Source organism: Esox lucius, chromosome 1 (assembly GCF_011004845.1).
Source record: "Esox lucius isolate fEsoLuc1 chromosome 1, fEsoLuc1.pri, whole genome shotgun sequence".
Taxonomy (NCBI): Eukaryota; Metazoa; Chordata; class Actinopteri; order Esociformes; family Esocidae; genus Esox; species Esox lucius.
The window spans coordinates 34204185-34224633 of NC_047569.1; the positions used below are offsets into that span (position 1 = coordinate 34204185).

At 44.3% G+C, this 20449-nt stretch overlaps 1 protein-coding gene across 1 annotated transcript in view; it reads right to left on the reverse strand.

The window, feature by feature from the left end:
• Nucleotides 1–299: 299 nt before the first annotated feature.
• Nucleotides 300–20449, reverse strand: part of grik4 (glutamate receptor, ionotropic, kainate 4) — a 371059-nt gene continuing 350909 nt past the window's right edge. The window contains exons 15-21 of the mRNA XM_020047780.2: nucleotides 13856–13965; nucleotides 12681–12854; nucleotides 9756–9921; nucleotides 7359–7584; nucleotides 5750–5878; nucleotides 5253–5371; nucleotides 300–3509 (exon numbers count right to left, since the gene is read on the reverse strand). Coding sequence (XP_019903339.1) covers nucleotides 3117–3509; nucleotides 5253–5371; nucleotides 5750–5878; nucleotides 7359–7584; nucleotides 9756–9921; nucleotides 12681–12854; nucleotides 13856–13965 — 1317 coding nt within the window. The 3' untranslated portion in view covers nucleotides 300–3116. The remainder of the gene's footprint in view (nucleotides 3510–5252; nucleotides 5372–5749; nucleotides 5879–7358; nucleotides 7585–9755; nucleotides 9922–12680; nucleotides 12855–13855; nucleotides 13966–20449) is intronic.

The following is a 20449-nucleotide window of genomic DNA, read 5'->3' on the forward strand; positions in this document are numbered from 1 at the left end:
AACCAAAGGAAATACACCAGTGGACATAAACCATTGGAAATACACCAGTGGACATAAACCATTGGAAATACACCAGTGGACATAAACCAAAGGAAATTCACCAGTGGATACACATCAGTGGACATAAACCAGAGGACATACAGTACACCAGTGGACATAAACCAGAGGACATACAGTACACCAGTGGACATAAACCCGTTGACATAAACCAGTGGAAATACCTCAGTGTACATATACCAGTGCACATACAGTATACCAGCAGTCATAAACCAGTAGACATACACTTTGTGTTTGCTCAATTCAGGCAACAAGTCCTGTGGTCCTTTTTAACAGATGTCTCTTTCCACTCATCGGAGTTGGGCGTCATACTGCAGTGTTCAGATGCTGGAATTATTTTTAGATATGGTCAAATATGCGTGGGAAAGACAAGCGTTTTATGTACTTTAACATGACTTGTTGTGTTTATGCCACCAAACATAACACATTCTAAAAGTCATATGACGGATCGGCCAGGCCCCATTGAGATCATGGGCTACTAAATTAATAGGCCTAGCATGTGCATTAGTTGTAGATCTATAATTATACCAATAAAATATTGTCATGCAATCTTTGTATAGGCCCCATACTGGTAAGAAAATAAATTGTTTTTAACAGCATATCCTGTGTAACAGAGAGACTTCTAACAGGGCAAATATACCTCATATTTCTTGAATGTGGGGTATTGGCTTCTTAAGAACATCAGTACAGTGGCTGTCTATCATTAAAGCTTTCTCCTTTTGTGGTCTGCTAGCTTAATGGACACACTATAGTCTTATGTGAAGGCATTCTGAAAACAGACATCAGGTACAGTACAGCCCAGGCCAAAGACCCTCACTGGTGCAACCGAATCAATCTGCTTTACCGTTTCACTACACTCACTCTAAAAATGCCTGGCCTGGGCTATGCAACTCATAGCCTGCGTGAGAGCATGTGAGACTGGGGAAATGACATGGAGTTTGACTGGTGATGCATGGAGACGTCTTGAAAGCAATTTAGACATGAATGGAATCAACTAAATAGGATATTCAATTCAAATACTGAAAAGGTCCTATCAGATTGAAGGTCCTGGTTTTAGACTGGATGTGACCGATACAAATTAACCTGACAAACTGAAACGCCTCCAACCTTTTCTCAAGATTGGCCCGGTTTTAGGCATTCTTGACAAATGAATGGCACACCCCTCGAGATGCCTACAGCAACATATAAAATATCCAAGTTCCTGATGGTAAATGAGTAACATTACATGCTACATTGATACATTTGCGACATGGTACATCAAATAAATCAAGTTGAATGAACACACTGAGTGAGTACAGCTTTGCTCCACATATCAAAACTCGACTAGGATGGCCTAGATTCCACTACAAGGGTTGTATTCATCATGGAGTGTAAAGGAAAGCACTATAAAACATTTTGCACAGGAAAATTAAAATAAGATATTTTTTCACTGGACTGTTATAAGCAAACCCTCAACATTTTAGTTATTTTTTTCTCCATTTAGTCCCAAATTAATTTGACCCAGATCTCGCATCAAGGGTAAAACTCAACTCTGTGTTGCAGGGTGAATAAAGGCATTTACTGTGAGTGCTGAGTGGTCATGTGTTCTGGAATGTGCTGAATCCTTCCCAAATGCAACCAAACTCGGTCTGTCATCCTCTGCAGTGTGGCTACCATGCGTCTGTGCGCATCAGAGAATGTGTGTGTGCGCCTGTGTGTGTGGTTGCATGCCTGTGTGTGACTGCGGATAGTGGGTCACGTTAAGGCGATGCCGTAGCACACTGACAAATGAGAGTTGTACAGATGGACTTCAGAGCACAGGGAATAGTGAACTGAAAGGACTGGAGAGCACAGGGAATAGTGAAGCGATGGACTGGAGAGCACAGGGAATAGTGAAGTGATGGACTGGAGAGCACAGGGAATAGTGAAGCGATGGACTGGAGAGCACAGGGAATAGTGAAGCGATGGACTGGAGAGCACAGGGAATAGTGAAGCGATGGACTGGAGAGCACAGGGAATAGTAAATTGATGGACTGGAGAGCACAGGGAAAAGTGAAGCGATGCCCTCTTGCAGTATAAAGGCGATTCATGTGACGAGACAGTGTGTTCAACACAGTGGGCCACTGGGAGCAAATCAAAATGGTGTTATGCTGCGTGACATTGCGTCGTACTGTCTATGACTCTCTGTGTGGGGGGCTATATCAAAACAAGATCTCACAATGAGGAACAGGAACGAACGAGGAATACTTCTGATTACACAGTGGTTCCTGATGTCTCAAAGGGTTTGTTCAGGAAACCCATCCTTCCCTCTCAAGCCTTAGCGTCACACCTGCTGACATGCGTCCATGTCTTCCCGAAATACAGTTAAAACATGTTTTCGTATGGAGTATCATCGCTTTATTTTTGTTTTTGTTGTTTTCGTGGTCAAGGGCTTCATTCTTCCCGTCGCTCAAGTTCGTTGTTTTTTTTGGCACTCAACAAAACAAAAAATAATATTTGAAGAATAATGTTATATTGTCTATGTGTTCTGTATGCAGCCCTGAAGAGGCATCAATGTCCACTGTTCCTGAGAACAGCAAATATTGCATTGTCTCAGAGAACAACAAAATACTAACAGTATCTTCAACTTTAAGAACACAACTAAGGGAGAAATAAATTAAAAAGAAATCAACAATCAGCACACTGAGACAAAAGACTGCATAGTACAAATGCCACCCTAACCTGTGTCCTTTGTGTCCTAGACAGGGTATGGAGTCATGTAGATCCCATACAGAGAAGCCATGTCCCCTTTCACTGTCCTCCTCTGTCGGTTTAAAAGGAGTCCCACCACTAAACCCAGGCAATCTGTCCAGATCTTCACAAGTCAAAGACAACTTCCAGGCGGATGTCCCGAAAACGTCCTTCCGTCCATCCTAAAACAAATGTAACAGGAACAAAGTCGCTCTCGTCACAGTACCACATGACCTTTCCCATGATGCTCCCTGTTGCCCCGGTGTAGCGGTTGCTGCTAGGTACTGTAGTACATTGGTCTAGGTAGGTCAAGGGAAGGTGTAGGTCGGGGGGGGAGGGGGGGGTCATTATTATTCAGGTTCGCTGCTATTGGTTGTTTTCTCCCAATCTATGCTCTCTTCACTGCGCGCGGGCGAGGCGGCGTGGCTCGGGCCCCCCCCGGGACGCACGGCACGCAGCCCCTGGAAGCGCCGGCACTCGGGGCAGATCCTGATGTGGCTGCAGCCCCTCGCCACCAGGGCCGCGTCCTGAGCCAGTCTGTGGGAGAGCGGCTCGGAGAGTGGCAGGCCAGTGGCCGCGCCGCACAGCTTCCCGTTGCTGAGGCTGGGCCGCGCCCTGCGCTCCTCCAGGGGCAGGGGGCGAGGGCGGAGCATGGATGCCCCCCGCCGGCGCCTCAGCTGCAGGCTGTCCCGGCACAGGACTATGCCCTGGAGCTCCCGGAGCATCTCCTCACACACCGACAGCTGCAACACACAGGGAGAGAGGGCCCGGGAAATCTCACTGACACACTGCAAGATCAGAGACACGGTGATGGACGGCCAGGCGGACATCATGCAGGACAAACAGCAGATACTCATGACATATTAGAATAACATTAAAGAGAAAATACAGAAACACAAAGGGATAGTTTGGCATGTTGGCAGCGCCCTTTATCAACGTTCCCTGTGTGCTGTATTTGAAGGGAGTTGCTTTCAAGCGTTTGAGTCTGGGCTGCTTAGTGCTGTGGTTCCTGGAGATCTACTGTCCAGTGGGGTTTCTCCCCTCTTGTGACTGACCTGATTTAGTTTTACATCCATCTAATTATTAGAGTCAGGTGTGCTAAATTAGGGTTGGAAATAAAAAGTACAGGACTGTATCGCTCTAGGAACAGAGTTGGACAGCCCTGGTGTAACTGTTAACTGGTGTTAGTGCCATGATTGGAATTCTGTGGGAACAGCTTGTTGTTGCTAGCCCACACACACACCACCACAGAAACACACACACCCCCACAGAAACACACACACCCTGCAAGCAAATATATTTGACAGTGGAGAGAAATGTATAGTCCACTTCTTGCAAGTTATATGTTATGTAATTGGACACTGAGAAAAGTTTTAAGAAAAGTTTTGCAATGTGATATAGAGTAAATATTGTAAATTTAGAACTACTTTAATGCAATTTTACAACTTCTTCCATAGGTCGGAGAGAAGTGTTTTTCAGTTTTAAAGCAGATTTTTGCCATAGGGTGCAGTATTTCTTATGATGTCTGAATGTGAGCGAGTAACCAAATAAGTGTAAGGCCCGTGATTTCTAAAATTTTGATGGATGGCTTCTGGGCTAATTCACCAATCAAAGCTCAAATTGGCTGTTAATGTCAGTGAAGAACATTCCGTAAATGCACCAAAACATTTTGAAATTGGCACGTTTTCACTTTCAAACTGATACTGGGGCCTGGGTCGCAAGCTGTCCTGATCTGTACAGCGTTCCATACAACAGGACATCACAGTGTCCTTGTGGACTACAGAGGCACAGCACAAGGTGACTAATACACAGAAAGGCGTAATGATCACATAATGCTCTAAAAATGCACTTTAAATAAAGAGAAAACTTGGATACTTGTACACACTCAAACACAAACACTGTCATTTGATTTTACCAGCTTTTATTCCCCGCCAAAAAACAAGTCAAGTAGCTTTTCCATACACATGCTGGTTTATTTATTTTTATGCTCTTCTATCACAGTTGTATCGGAAAACAAATCCTAACACAATCCTATTTTGTGAAGAAAATATAAAAAAGGATTAATACAGACAACAGCAACAGGCACAATATCCACAATCAATGTATTTTTCAAACCACAAAACTACTTTTCTTTCAAATGTTTCATCGGAAAGGTAGTTGATTTTAGGTTGTTTAATAATAAAATCACTACCAGTGGAGACAGCGGAGCTCTACAACATAAAGGCCTGTAGATATATACATACATATAGACACCGGATCTGAGGTAATATCTTTGGCTTTGTGCTGTAAGGTCTCGGAGGCTGGAGAAATAAAGGCATGATAGCCCACTGCACCAGAGGCCGGCAGGGAGAAGAAGCTCTCTCCTTCCCCCTGTGTGAGGCAGCATCGTGAGGCTCGCTTCTCCTGAAACAGAGCTGGGTCTGGACAGAGCCTTAGGGCGGAGAGAGAGAGACAAAGCAAATGCAGGTAATATAGCCCTCTCTCACCTCTGTTCCAGGCCTCTGCCGCAGAAACCACACAAACTCTAGCACCGCCATGAAGATGGCCACCAGGAGGCCACACACCAGCACCACAAAGATACCGCCGATGTTCTCCATGCCAAGCCCTGGTTGAGAGAGTCAGAGGGAGAAAGGCACACATCTAAATGGGGTTGAAAGGGAGTGGAGGGATGGGTTGATGGAGAAGAATGGATGAAGAAGGACGATCAACAGATAAGGATGGAGAAATGGAGAAAGAAGGATGGATGCATAGATGGATGAATGGGGAAGGACTGTTGAGGGAATGCATGGATGGAAAAGGATGATGAAGGGAGAAGGATTGATGGGGAAGGATAGATGAAGGTAGAATGACGGATGGATGGGGAATTGATAGAGAAGGATGGATGAGAGGGAGGAGGGAAGAATGGATAGAGAAGGATAGAGAAGGATGATAGATGAGGGGGACGGATGGATGAGGGGGAAAGACGGATGAGGGGTAACAGCACCTTTGGCACGGTGATCCTCCTCCTTTGGACACTTGCCACCATCCCACCATTTCCTCTTTAGGATCTCCAGTCGGTTGTCTTCCTGCAGCTTGAGGATGGCAAGGTCAAACTCATCCCGGTACACTGACCCTAACATAGGAGGAGAGGTGCAGAGGTCAAACTCATCCCGGTACACTGACCCTAACGTAGGAGGAGAGGTGCAGAGGTTAAACTCATCCCAGTACACTGACTCTAACATAGGAGGAGAGGTGCAGAGGTCAAACTCATCCCGGTACACTGACCCCAACGTAGGAGAGGTGCAGAGGTCAAACTCATCCCGGTACTCTGACCCTAACGTAGGAGAGATGCAGAGGTCAAACTCATCCCATTACACTGACCCTAATGTAGAAGAGGTGCAGAGGTCAAACTCATCCCTTTACACTGACCCTAACGTAGGAGGAGAGGTGCAGAGGTCAAACTCATCCCGTTACACTGACCCTAACATAGGAGGGGTGCAGAGGTCAAACTCATCTCGTTACACTGACCCTAACGTAGGAGAGGTGCAGAGGCCAAACTCATCCCGTTACACTGACCCTAACGTAGGAGAGATGCAGAGGTCAAACTCATCCCGTTACACTGACCCTAACATAGGAGAGATGCAGAGGTCAAACTCATCCCGTTACACTGACCCTAACGTAGGAGAGATTTAGAGGTCAAACTCATCCCGTTACACTGACCCTAATGTAGGAGAGGTGCAGAGGCCAAACTCATCCCGTTACAATGACCCTAACGTAGGAGAGATGCAGAGGTCAAACTCATCCCGTTACACTGACCCTAACGTTGGAGAGGTGCAGAGGCCAAACACATCCCGTTACACTGACCCTAACGTAGGAGAGATGCAGAGGTCAAACTCATCCCATTACACTGACCCTCACGTTGGAGAGGTGCAGAGGCCAAACTCATCCCGTTACACTGACCCTAATGTAGGAGAGGTGCAGAGGTCAAACTCATCCCGTTACACTGACCCTAACGTAGGAGAGATTTAGAGGTCAAACTCATCCCGTTACACTGACCCTAATGTAGGAGAGGTGCAGAGGCCAAACTCATCCCGTTACACTGACCCTAACGTAGGAGAGATGCAGAGGTCAAACTCATCCCGTTACACTGACCCTAATGTAGGAGAGGTGCAGAGGTCAAACTCATCCCGTTACACTGACCCTAACGTAGGAGAGATTTAGAGGTCAAACTCATCCCGTTACACTGACCCTAATGTAGGAGAGGTGCAGAGGCCAAACTCATCCCGTTACACTGACCCTAATGTAGGAGAGGTGCAGAGGTCAAACTGTAAACAGTCAAAGTCTTTTAAAAGCGAAGTATTGAATAACGATCAACTTTGTGACGCGGGGCGTTTAACAGGGGAGGGATTTCACCATGAAACATCTCATATATTTTATATTGCACATTTAACTTTGTCCCCAGTTTGTCTCCTGCCTCATCTGTTATCCCTGTGGTGTGTCAGTACCTTATGTGTTAGTATCCAACAGACTGAACTGGGTTTGATTTCATGTGATATGCCCTTCGTCTACAGAAGCCCAACCCTCTTTCTCTTCCACCCATCGTCTTCACCTACCCACAGGCATCCCAATGCCGTAGCCCTTGGTGTCCAGAAGACCTCCGATCTGGGTGAGGTTACAGTTGCGTTGGCGGTAGTACTCGTTCATGGTGCTCTCCAGCAGGTACGCATAGTTGGAGTTGACCACTCGGGCGATGCCCTCCTCGGTGCTCTTCACAAACACACTGGGCTGCTTGGAGTGCATGAAGTTCCACATGCGCTGGTATGTCTGGTAGCGTGAGTTCTGTGAGAGTAGGGCGACATTTTGACCAGGAGAAGTACAGTGAGATCAGGGCCCAGTTTCCCAAAAGCATTGTATCTCATATGGTATCTTATAACCTTCATAAGAGCTTTGAAAAATCTCAGAGCTATTTTCCCCCCAAAAAATCCTGGAACTTTCCAGATTGACTGTGAATGTGAACAAGCATAGGAAATAATAGACTGTATATAATAGCCTGTAAACCTTTTATAACCACTGTATATATATATATATACAGTGGATATAAAAAGTTTACACACCCCTGTGAAAATGCCAGGTTTTTGATAAATCATGTCAGAACATTTTCCATTTTTAATGTGACCTATAATGTGAACAATTAAATTGAAAAACAAACTGAAATCTTTGAGTGAGATTTTGGAAAAATTCAAACCTTACAATAACCTGGTTGCATAAGTTTGCACACCCTCTTATAATGTGGCTATGTTCAGAATTAACCAATCACATTCAAACTCATGTTAAATAGAAGTCATTCCACACCTGCCATCATTTAAAGTGACTCTGATTAATTACAAATAAAGTTCAGCTGTTCTAGTAGGATTTTCCTGACATTTTCTTAGTTGCATCTCAGAGCAAAAGCCATGGTCCGCAGAGAGCTTCCAAAGCATCAGAGGGATCTCATTGTTGAGATATCAGTCAGGAGAAGGGTACAAAAGAATTTCCAAAGCATTAGATATACCATGGAACACAGTGAAGACAGTCATCATCAAGTGGAGAAAATATGGCACAACAGAGACATTACCAAGAATTGGACGTCTTTCCAAAATTGATGAAAAGATGAGAAGAAAACTGGTCAGGGAGGCTTCCAAGAGGCCTACAGCAAGATTAAAGGAACTGCAGGAATTTCTGGCAAGTACTGGCTGTGTGCTATATGTGACAAGACGGAAGCCTTTTCTTACAATGAAAAACATCCAAACCCGGCTGAAGTTTGCAAAAACAAACAAAATCAAGATGTGCCATGCTAATAGACTCCCACCCCAAAAGACTGAGTGCTGTAATAAAAGGTGCTTCAACAAAGTATTACTTTAAGGGTGTGCACACTTATGCAACCAGGTTATTGTGAGTTTTTTATTTTTCCCCCTCAAAGATTTTTGTTAGTTTTTTAATTGAATTGTTCACGTTATAGGTCACATTAAAGGTGGAAACATTTCTGACATGATTTATCTTTGTCTCATTCTTTTACATCATAAGAACCTGGCATTTTAACAGGGGTGTGTAGACCTTTTATATCCACTGTATGTATATATACACACACATATACACACATATATAGGCAACATAACTTAGAATACAACTGAATAATAATAATTATTATTTAAAATTATTAACCCTAACCACTTAGCTAATGTTATATCTGTGATATTTGCCTCAAAACATGTGTGGGGAAGGGGAAGCAAGATAACATAACATATTCACATTATAAAGCTCACTCAATATATGCAGCCTAGCTGGAAAAAAAAGTGTTTCAGCATATTCAGGTTTGTTGAATAACTTAAATGTTATTCTACACAGAGAGAACACTCGCCTGTGTCATTAAACTTACAGCATTGCCTTTCTTTGATCCTATATTACTATGGACACCGGTTTAATGACCTAGGCCAGTGTTCTCTCTGAGTAGAGTTTTGTGAAACACTACATTTTTCGTCCGTTACATTGTTAAAACATTGGCTATTCCAAAAACCCATCACTTTGGTAAATAACACCTAGTCTGATCTGAGGGCGTGTTTCAAGGTCTGGAGCAGCAAGAGGAATCTAAAGGAGTCTCTGACTCCCAGATTGGGTTTCTCTGTCTCTCCACGTTTCTCGTTCTCCTGAACAGATGAGTGCCTGCATCGAGGCTTTCCACGCAGAGGTGGAAAGAGAAAGTAAGCGACTGTCCCGAAGCCTCTATCTCTCCAGGTGCAGCACTGAGCTTTCCTTCAGATGTGTCCTCACAGGGGGAAGAGGATATTGACCATACGACAGCAAACAGATAAAAGTCATGGCCAGTGGAGGTGGGGAAAGGGGACTGGCAGCGAGGTGACAGGGTGGAAGATAAGATCAGTGACAGGTCATTGATTACAGCGGAGTGAGCAGTGTGTGCGCGCGCGCGCGCGTGCGTGTGTTTGTTTTCCTGTTTGTGTCTGTGCACCCTTCACCTGGAAGAAGGTCATGGTTGAACCGCCATGCATGGTGCCGTACTCGATGGCCGTCTGGTCGGCCAGGTCGTCCACCGACTCAATGGGCACCTCCATCCTCTGGACCGTGAGGAAGGCAGCCAGGTTGGCCGTGTAAGATGAGATGATGATCAGGGTGAATGCCCACCTGAGGGAACAGCAGGAGCCACATTAAGAACAGGCTGCAGAGGTATATAATCAGGTATAGACCCAGAGGTAAATCATCAGGTATTGCCCCAGTCACAGACTGACATACACATACATACACACATATATATATATAAACACAGTATCTCACAAAAGTGAGTACACCCCTCACATTTTTGCAAATATTTGATTATATCTTTTCATGTGACAACACTGAAGAAATGACACTTTGCTACAATGTAAAGTAGTGAGTGTACAGCTTGTACAATAGTCTACATTTGCTGTCCCCTCAATCAAATATTAGCAAAGATGTGAGGGGTGTACTCACTTTTGTGAGATACTGTATATATTATCAGGTATAGACCCAGAGGTATATCATCAGGTATAGACCCAGTCACAGACTGACATATATAAATTTTAATGTATAAACCCAGAGGTATATTATGAGGTAAAGACCCAGTCACAGACTGACAGACATATATTTTCATGTATAGACCCAGAGGTACAGTTGTGCTCAAACGTTTGCATACCCTTGGAGAATTGGTAATATAATTTGTACCTTTTTTAAAGAAAACATGAGTGAGCAGGCAAAATACATATTTTATTTCTTATGGGATTCACATTCAACTGTAGGTCATAACAGAATGGCACAATCATAAAACAAAACATGGCAACAAAGAAAAAATTGAACTGACCCCTGTTCAAAAGTCTGCACACCCTTAGTTCTTAATTTTGTGTATTGCCCCATTTAACATCAATGTCAGCGTTTTGTAATAGTTGTCTATGAGGTCCTGAATTCTAACAGGTGGTATAGCTTCCCATTCGTCTTGGCAAAATGCCTCCAGGTCATGCAAAGTCTTTGGTCGTCTTGCATGAACCGCACGTTTGAGATCTCCCCAGAGTGGCTCGATGATATTAAGGTGAGGAGACTGTGATGGCCACTCCAGAACCTTCACCTTTTTCTGCTGTAACCACTAGAATGTCAACTTGGCCTTGTGCTTAGGGTCATTGTCGTGCTGGAAAGTCCAAGAGTCTCCCAGGCGCAACTTTCGTGCAGAAGAATGCTAATTGTCTGCCAGTATTCTCTGAAAACATGCTGCATTCATCTTGCCATCAATTTTCACAAGATTCCCCGTACCTTTAGAGCACACACACACCCAAAACATCAGTGAGCCACCCTCTCCAAACATAGCGCTTATGATTGTGACCATAAAGCTCTATTTTGGTCTTGTCACTCCAAATTACAGTGTGCCAGAAGCTGTGAGGTGTTGTTGGGCATATTGTATCTGGGCTTTTTTGTGGCATTGGCGCAGTAAAGGCTTCTTTCTGGCAACTCGACAATGCAGCTAATTTCTGTTCAAGTATCTTCATATTGCGCTCCTTGAAACCACCACACCGTCTTTTTCCAGAGCAGCCTGTATTTCTCCTGAGGTTACCTGTTGGTTTTTCTTTGTATCCCTAACAATTCTTCTGGCCTGCTCAGTGCGTCCATGTGAGAGCTAACAAACTCATTGACTATTTAAACAGAGACACTAATTGCAATTTAAAAAGCCACAGGTGTGGGAAATTGACCTTTAATTGCCATTTTCACCTGTGTGTGACACCTTGTGTGTCTGTAACAAGACACAAGAAACACTCAAGGGTATGTTAACTTTTGATCAGGGCCATTTGGGAGATTTCTGTTATCACTATGATTTAAAAAGGAGACAAACAACTATGTGATAATAAATGACTTCATATGATCACTATCCTTAAAATAAAAGATAGTTTGTTTGCATGATCAGTCATATTTTCAAAATCAATGCCAAAATTCTGCCAGGGTATGCAAACTTATGTTATACAACTGTATATTATCAGGAATTACCCCTGAGTCCATCCAGAACTTTCCCACTTAGGATATTTAGCGGTTGAATAGTGGTAGATTAGTAGTTGATAAGCCCTGCTATTAGCAATTGCTCCGGACCTACTGACCACCAAACCATTAAAATGTCACCTGTACACTCCTTTAATATATTAACCGTTATTATCCCAAACACACTGACAGTGCTGCTAATGACAAAAATGTTAATGCAGATTTGTTCAAATTCAAACACTGTATGCAAATGAACACATAGACTATCGCTGAAACATTCAGGGCACAGATGGCAGGCTAATTAGAGCAGCAGCATGTACATGATATGGTCATAGCAATGTCTAAGGAAAACACAGGAACATCTTACTGTGATGTTCCTGAAGTTGCAGCTGAGGTCATGGTAACAGGCAAGAGTCTAACCTCTAATTAGCAACCAACGATAATGCCTCATCACATAACTGGACTTGGCTTAACCTTAATGTGACGCCTGCCTGGTTATTATAGCACCATACGTATCCATGCTGCAAATGAAGAAAGTCACAGTAGGGCATTGTTCAGGTCTGTAAGAAAATGTGAGAAGACAGCTGTAGTACAGAAATCAGTGTGATTGCATAAATCCCCTATTGCCCTTTGATAAATGCAATGTCTATGCTTTCTGAATATAAAAATATGGGGGAAGAGGGAGGAAGGAGATTTAACTGAAAGCGCTCAGGCCAGATTCGAACACATGCCACAGCCGCACATGGACTACCTCAGTGGGATAGTGGTACACTTCAAGGTTCTGCAACTGCTGGATCACCCCAAGGACACCCCAGTGTTACCTTTTTTCCCCACACAACATCACCAACCACACTGTGCCAATGCCGGAACTTGGCTGGAAATGTGAGAGGAAAGTCGACGGGGCTCACCATACTCCACTGACGCAGCGCGTGGAGAGGGCTCGTGGGGCGATGGTGGAACCCTGCTGCATGAACCCCCCCACGGGGAACCAGAAGCTGTTGCCCAACGAATACTGGTTGATGAGGAGGTTACAGCGCCCCTTCAGGCAGGGGTGGGGATTGTACCACTCGTAGGGTGTGAGCCTAAACAGACGCGAGCACACGAGGCACAGTGAGGGACGAGGGGAAAACAGTTCTGGACAGTTAAAGCACCAAGTCACCGTGAATCCCGCGGAGGAAGTGTAATGGGTTTTTCCGTCCTCCTGGGCCAGCCGATGTACACACGCTGCTCCGAGAGAAGCGGCTTGACAACAGTCTATACGCTCCTTCTCCTTGGAGAACACTGAGCTGCCATGGCAGCTGACAAGCGTTTTACGTTTCTGCAGGATGGCCACATTCTGCAAACCTAGAATTCATCCCAGGCATGTTTCGCCAAGTCACGCAAAGCTCAAAAGGGAACCCAGTATATCTACGTTTACATCATTTAGCGGACACTCTCATGGAAAGCCACTGACAGTAGCGAGAGCATACATTTCTTTTTAACTGCACACAGCCCTGTTCATCATTCTACTCATCATCCCTGGACAGTGCTAAGGCCAATTTGCCGAGGCCCACTGCAGTACGCTCAGATGAATAATTATGCAGTGATGCAGCAGTATTCAGTGGTAGTGACTAACACCATTGAACCACTTGGGAGCCCGGAATAACACAGAGCAGGTTGACACATTTTATTCAGCTTTTTTTTAAAAAGCAAACTATTTACCTCCAACAATTCAAAGTACTTAAATGGTAAAGTCAGTACGCCTTTGGCGACCTGGCCCTTTGTTCTTTAAACAAGGTTGTTTTCCTACGTCGCTTTTTAAAAATGTAATTTCTCTTCCAGGTGCAGTTGAAAGCTACCAGAAATAAATCTTCAACAACCAAAATCGGAATGTCTTTTTCAGCATTAAAATAATTAATTTTCCAAAGCAACCAATTAGACAGTACATTCAAAAGGGCCAGGTCAGCACCAGGTCCTTGTCCGATCCGGGTGGACTGGAATGAAGACCAGGCTCTGACAGGACGGTTGTATATGTCACGTCAGTTCCAAAAAAGCACCAGCAGATGTCACTGTGTAGCTGAGAGGTGTTGGATGGAAGACTCACCTGGCTACCAGAAAGAGCACACAGCTGACAGCCAGGTAGGCCAACAGCATGAACAGCCACACCCCAGGAGAGAAGGGGTCTAGGAAGGAAAAGTACCCAGGTCTCCGGCCCTACAACACACACACACACGCATGCACATGCCACACACACAGACATAAAAAGGCAAAGAGGGAAAGCGAAGGTAGTTAGCTACATCACATAGACACATACACTCAAAGCCAACACGTGTCACTGATTTCGCCCAGATAGAGACTAAGAGACACAGAGCTACAGTCTGCACCTCGGGTCTCTACATTTACTCCGTGGAGATTCTTATTCCCAGCTATTGCTTAATGGTTAATTGTAGATCACCGACGGCCGTTGTCCACAAAATGAAACCAATTACGACTGAAATAGGGGTCTGGAAAATGCATGGTGGAAACTAGCTGCAGATGGCCAGGACTGCAGCTAGGGGCAATAACATTATTTTCAATGGAGAGAGAGAGAAACAGCACCATTCGTCCAAGACAAGAACTGTATGGGCAGACTTGGTGTTGTTAGGGGCAACAGCACAGCTATGCACGATTATGTAAAATACCATCCTGAACGGGTCTCACTGTAGGTGAGGAGACAGATTTTTGGTCTTATTACTGTAATGCAATGTTTTGACATACTAGGGGAGATTGGGGTTGCATTTTGGGTAGGTTTTGTCGTCACAGTGCTTATGAATCTAGAGGGCGCTGTATAATAATTTAAAATGAACAATAACGTGTGGCGCAGCAGTCAAAGTCACTCTTTCACAGTACTAAGCTGGCCATCACAGTCTAGGTCTGTTGTCACATAACCCATGGGGTTTCGGGGCCACATGCCAGCTAGTGACCCCGAAACCCCATGGGTTATGTCCATCGGGCAGCATCATCCAGGGAGGACGTGGCATCGTCAGCAGGGATTTCTTGGTCTCATTGCAATCTAGCGAGTCGGGTCCCTGCAAAGCCAACACACATTGACCCACATGTCCTCTGTTTTGGAAGAGCAGGGTCAAAAAAAAAGTTGAATAGTGTGCAGCTGTGAAGAAGGCTTACCCCTTCTTCAAGAAAGAGTTGTAAATACAATTTATTGGACAACGTTTGGGAAGGCAGAAACAGGGGCTACAAATAACTAACAAACGTTGACATAAATGATGTATTTTTTTTTTCATCGGTAAAGGTTAAAACATCTTGTTTTTTCAATTTATAAATGGTTGAATTAAGGGAGTAGATCATGACATATAAAGTAAATAGACAGCAGTCCACTTCGTTTTTCTAAAATATACTGTAGACCATTGCTATTCAACTGAACACTGGCATCATTTTTACTAAACTCTACAACTATTCCAACAATTGTACAGACAACTGCCACCAGTTTGAATTATTTCACATATTTTAAGTGATAGGCAGCAGTGGTTCCCAACCGGGGGTGCTAGGCCCCCTGGGGGTACTTGGCCCCCTGGGGGTACTTGGCCCCCTGGGGGTACTTGGCCCCCTGGGGGTACTTGGCTTCTCCACAGGGGGTACTTGAAAACACTCATAACACTGTAGGCTTACTAGTGAAAATAACATGAGGAGGTACATTCAGGGGTACTCCAGGCAGCACAACATTATGTCGGTGGTACAGGAACTAAAAAAAGTTGCAAACCACTGTTCAGGGCCTTATCACAGAAACCTGTAATAATCTGAAGAACCAAAATGGCCAGTGGATGTTTTGTGACTAAATAACATAAATTAGATCTACCTGTTTACTTCTTTTTGCAACCCTACTTATAAGTCCATGTTGAAACAAGGTGATCCTTATTTAACGTTGAAAAATGTTCTGATGATGAAAAACACACCAGAGGTAAATGTGTGAAAACCAGCCCTGGGCTCACTTGCCACATATTCAAGCTACATTTGGTACCTTCAATGCACCAAAGCTAAAATCCCCTTGACGATAACCGATACAACATGCAATAAGAAACACTAATCCCCCTCTAAAATAATACATTGCGGGTGCAGCGCGAGGAAAGGATTTGAAGGCATCTAAAATTCTTAATGATAAATTAATCCACAATTAGGCCTGCATGAGTCTGGAAATTCATTAATGTGTTGTTAATCTCTCCCATATTAGTGTAATTGAGCAACATAGGAGTGAAGCTGGAGATTTCTCATTAGAGAGAGAATTAAGACTGGCCTGTCTGAGGAGTGCGCTACTAGCAGCTGATGGAGCCTGCCTGGAGAAAATGATCCATTTATTTTGCCAGCATCACCACACTCGGACAGGGGGCTGTAATGGCACTCAAACTGGTAAGAGGGCATTCCAATGTTGTAGAGAGGTTTTTTTTTTATGAGAAAGGGTATTTTGTGTGTGTGTGTGTGTGTATGTGTGTGTGTGTATCTGTATTGAGGATATAACTTCTGCCGGATCTACAAAATTAAGCCCACTTTGTAAAGGCCTGTACATTCTGAACCTTGGAGTAAACCAATAACGGTGCAATGCAGTGACAATGCAGTGACAACACCCACAAAAAACCTACTATACAGCATTAAGTTACTTCAGTTGTGCTGTCACAAGTTGTCTTTTGGCCGTATCCAATCTGGTGCCAAGTGAAGCAAGCGCTTTGTTTACAGTGCTACTTTCATTAAGTCTCTGCTTAGTTGCCACTATGGGACAATTAAGGAAAAGCAGAGCTGTTGAGAGAACAGCACAGCACTAGCAGATGGTGTGGTGAGAAGATCATAGAGAGTGTGAGAAAAAGAAAGCGATAAACGGAGGGAGAGAGGAAGCTAGAGAGAGGAAATGAAACAGGCTGTTTACTCATCTCCACTGTGATACAGTTGTTTTTAATGTTAGAGAGGAGGTCAGGCCTTGTAGCCATAGCCACACTATGACCTCAACTGTCAACAACGGTGTAGTACAAAGGGCATTCACACCTGATCTAATGTTTAAATCAAAACAAGTGCGAAGAACAAAAAAACTGAAGAGTTAAATGTTGTGTTGTTTGAGTCCATACCAGCCAAACATTCTATTTTAGCCAAACCAAACTGAAATCTTTGAGGTGGAAAAATAAAAAACTCACAATAACCTGGTGTGTGTGCACACCCTTAAACTAATAAATTGTTAAAGCACCTTTTGATTTTATTACAGCACTGTCTTTTTGGGTGGGAGTCTATTAGCATGGCACATCTTGACATGGCAATATTTGCCCACTCCAAATCTGTCAGATTGCAAGGACATCTCCTGTACACAGCCCTCTTCAGATCACCCCACAGATGTTCAATTGGAATCAGGTCTGAGGTCTGGCTGGGCCATTCCAAAATGTGAATCTTCTTCTGGTGAAACCATGTTTTTGTGGATTTGGACGTGTGCTTTGGGGTGTTGTCGTGCTGAAAGGTGAACTTCCTCTTCATCTTCAGCTTTCTAACAGAAGGTTTTGTACCAAAATTGCCTGGTATTTTGAACTTTTCACAATTCCCTCCACACTGACTAAGGCCCCAGTTCCAGCTGAAGAAAAACAGCCCCAAAGCATGATGCTGCCACCACCATGCTTCACTGTGGGTATGGTGTTCTTTGGGTGATGTGCAGTGTTGTTTTTGTGCCAAACATACCTTTTGGAATTATGGCCAAAAAGTTCAACCTTGGTTTCATCAGGCCATAACACATTTTCCTATGTGCTTTTGGGGGACTTGATGTTTGTTTTTGCAAACTTCAGCCGGGCTTGGATGTTTTTCTTTGTAAGAAAAGGCTTCCACCATGCCACCCTACCCCATTCATATGAGGAATACAGGAGATTGTTGTCACATGTAGCACACAGCCAGTATTTGCCAGAAATTCCTGCAGTTCCTTTAATATTGCTGTAGGTCTCTTGGAAGCCTCCCTGACCAGTTTTCTTCCGTCTTTTCATTTCAGTCCAGTTCTTGGTAATGTCTCTGTTGTGCCATATTTTCTCCACTTGATGATGACTGTCTTCACTGTGTTCCATGGTGTATTTAATGCTTTGGAAATTATTTTGTACCCTTCTCCTGACTGATATCTCAACAATGAGATCCCTCTGATGCTTTGGAAGCTGTCTGCGGACCATGGCTTTTGCTCTGAGATGCAACTAATAAAATGTCAGGAAAATCCTACAAGAACAGCTGAACTTTATTTGTGATTACTTTAAATGATGACAGGTATGTAATGACTTCTATTTAACATGAGTTTGAATGTGATTGGTTAATTCTGAACACAGCCACATCCTCAGTTATAAGAGGGTGTGCACACTTATGCATCCAGGTTATTGTAAGGTTTTTATTTTTCATTTTCCCCCCTCAAAGATTTCAGTTTGTTTTTCAATGGAATTGTTCACATTATAGGTCACATTAAAAGTGAAAAAGTTCTGACATGATTTATCTTTGTCTCATTCTTTTACATCACAAAAACCTGTCATTTTAACAGGGGTGTGTAGATCTTTTATATCCAAGCTAGTGGCACTTTCCTAAGCTAGTGGCGCTGGACAGTGATATAGACTGACAATCTAGCCAATGTTATACCTGTGGTTTGGATTTCACTTTTTCAGTGCTAATACATAGAGATAGATAGGCAACTTACTAGTTAGATAGCCTGCTACTCCATCAACGAATGTGTAACTTACATGTTGAGAAGTAACATGGCAAAAAGGGTTCACTTTTCAGGTCCATATCAGGCTCTGTATTACTCCATCGCTTGAATGGGTGGCCATTGTCAAACAATGTGAGGCTGGGGATAAGGTTCACCTTATGACACCTGGACCCAAATATATAAAATAAAATCAACTTGCCACCCAATAAGTTTTTGAAGTAATCCATTTCAAATAACATCTTTCCCTAATATTCTTAAGATTAGGTGTTTGGGGTTAGGGTTAGGTTTTGGAGTCAAGGTTAGATGTTTAGGGTTAAGGTTAGGTGTTTTGGGTTAAGATTAAGTGTTTGGGGTTAAGGTTAAGTGTTTGGGGTTAGGGTTTGGTTTTGGGGTTAAGGTTAGGTGTTTTGGGGTGTGGTTAGGTTTTCGTGTTAAGGTTGGGTCTTTTAGGTTAAGGTTAGGTGTTTTGAGTTAAGTTTAAGATATTGATAAAGGTTTGGATTAGGTATACGGTTAGAGGACATCGGAGGTTGCATGTGACTGGGGTTAGGGTCCTCAGAAGGACAGTGAAACAAATGAGTGTGTTTGTGTGAGAGGGAACTGGATAGGTGGTCAGAAAAGAGCACGGGAAGTAAGGTTTGCTCGCACGGATGTTTCCTCTCAAAAAGGAGAGCTCCCCCAGCCTGTCAGGAAGCTGTCTGGGCTGCCATCCCTAACGCCCTCTGAGATGTCAGTCATATGTACTGATCTGTAGTCAAGGTGGGCACCTCGACCGTCTGAGCCTGCCGCAGGCACAAGGGGGCACAGGTCAGACGCTTCAGACAGCCTGCAGGTATAACGGTACCGCTTATTATGGGCAAGCATGAGCCTATTCACTGTGACACTCATTGGTGCAGGAGAAGTGGGTGGGAGGGGCCAGATGTGACAACCGCCTTATTGGCGCAGGAGAAGTGGAAGGGAGGGGCCAGCTGTGACAGCCGCCTCAGTGGCGCAGGAGAAGTGGGAGGGAGGGCCTAGCTGTGACAACCGCTTCATTGGCTGTGCTGTTTTAACAAGCCAATCCAAACACTAAGAGATGAAGTGTCATAAATCTCCCAATCTCCACGTAGGCTTTACCTCGTGCTAAAGGGATCGCCCTGGATTTTGGCAATGAAGCTCTTTATCTACTTCCCCCCAAGTCAGATGAACTCAGATACAAATCTTTAATTCATCCACAGCCTCCAATTAGCTCGTTCATCCCCTCCCATTGCTCTGTGCATAAAGAAGGTACCTCACTTACTAAATGTGTATTTTTAAATGACATACGTCGATCTGGATGAGAGAGTGTTAGCTAAACGACAAAATGTGTGTGCAATGCTAACAAGCTTTATGCAAGGACTCTGAGCTTGGGGGGTCAGTTAGCAGCCAGCTATCCCTTTAAGTGGTGGGATATGAGACATTAGCTGGTGAGGTCACATTACAGGATGTAACCCACATTTCCCCCTGTTGCTGGCCCTCTCGTGATTCCCCACGCGTTCAGCCAGGAAGTGGGAGGCGTGGCTGCTCTGCGGGAGCCCACTGGTAGGAGCGGAGTCGTTTCTCCCCCCAATGCCGGGCCGCCGTGAGAGACGCGTCACTAATTGCAGCCTGGCGTTCGTGTCCCTTCATCCCTGCTATTATGGTCTCTGTGACGACGGAGACAGAGGAGTTCTGTCCATGTGCCGATGGGTCAGCGGGGGCTGCTGATTTCCAGCGTTCTCAGAATCCCTCAGTGCTTTCTTTCGCAGCGTGTCAGGAGCGGTGGAGAAAGAAAGGGGAGGTGGTTGGGAGGCTGGAGGGAGGTGGGGGAGGTTAGAGAGGAGCAGACACACTCAGTCAGGATCCCTGTGTCACAGTCCCCCAAGGCAGCTCATGAATGAGACACCCATCCCCTCTCTGACAACCCTCAATTAACTTGTGGATCTAATTAGGTTTTTAATCTCTATTCACAACCTCCCAACTTTCTGTCTTCCTCCCTCCCTCTCC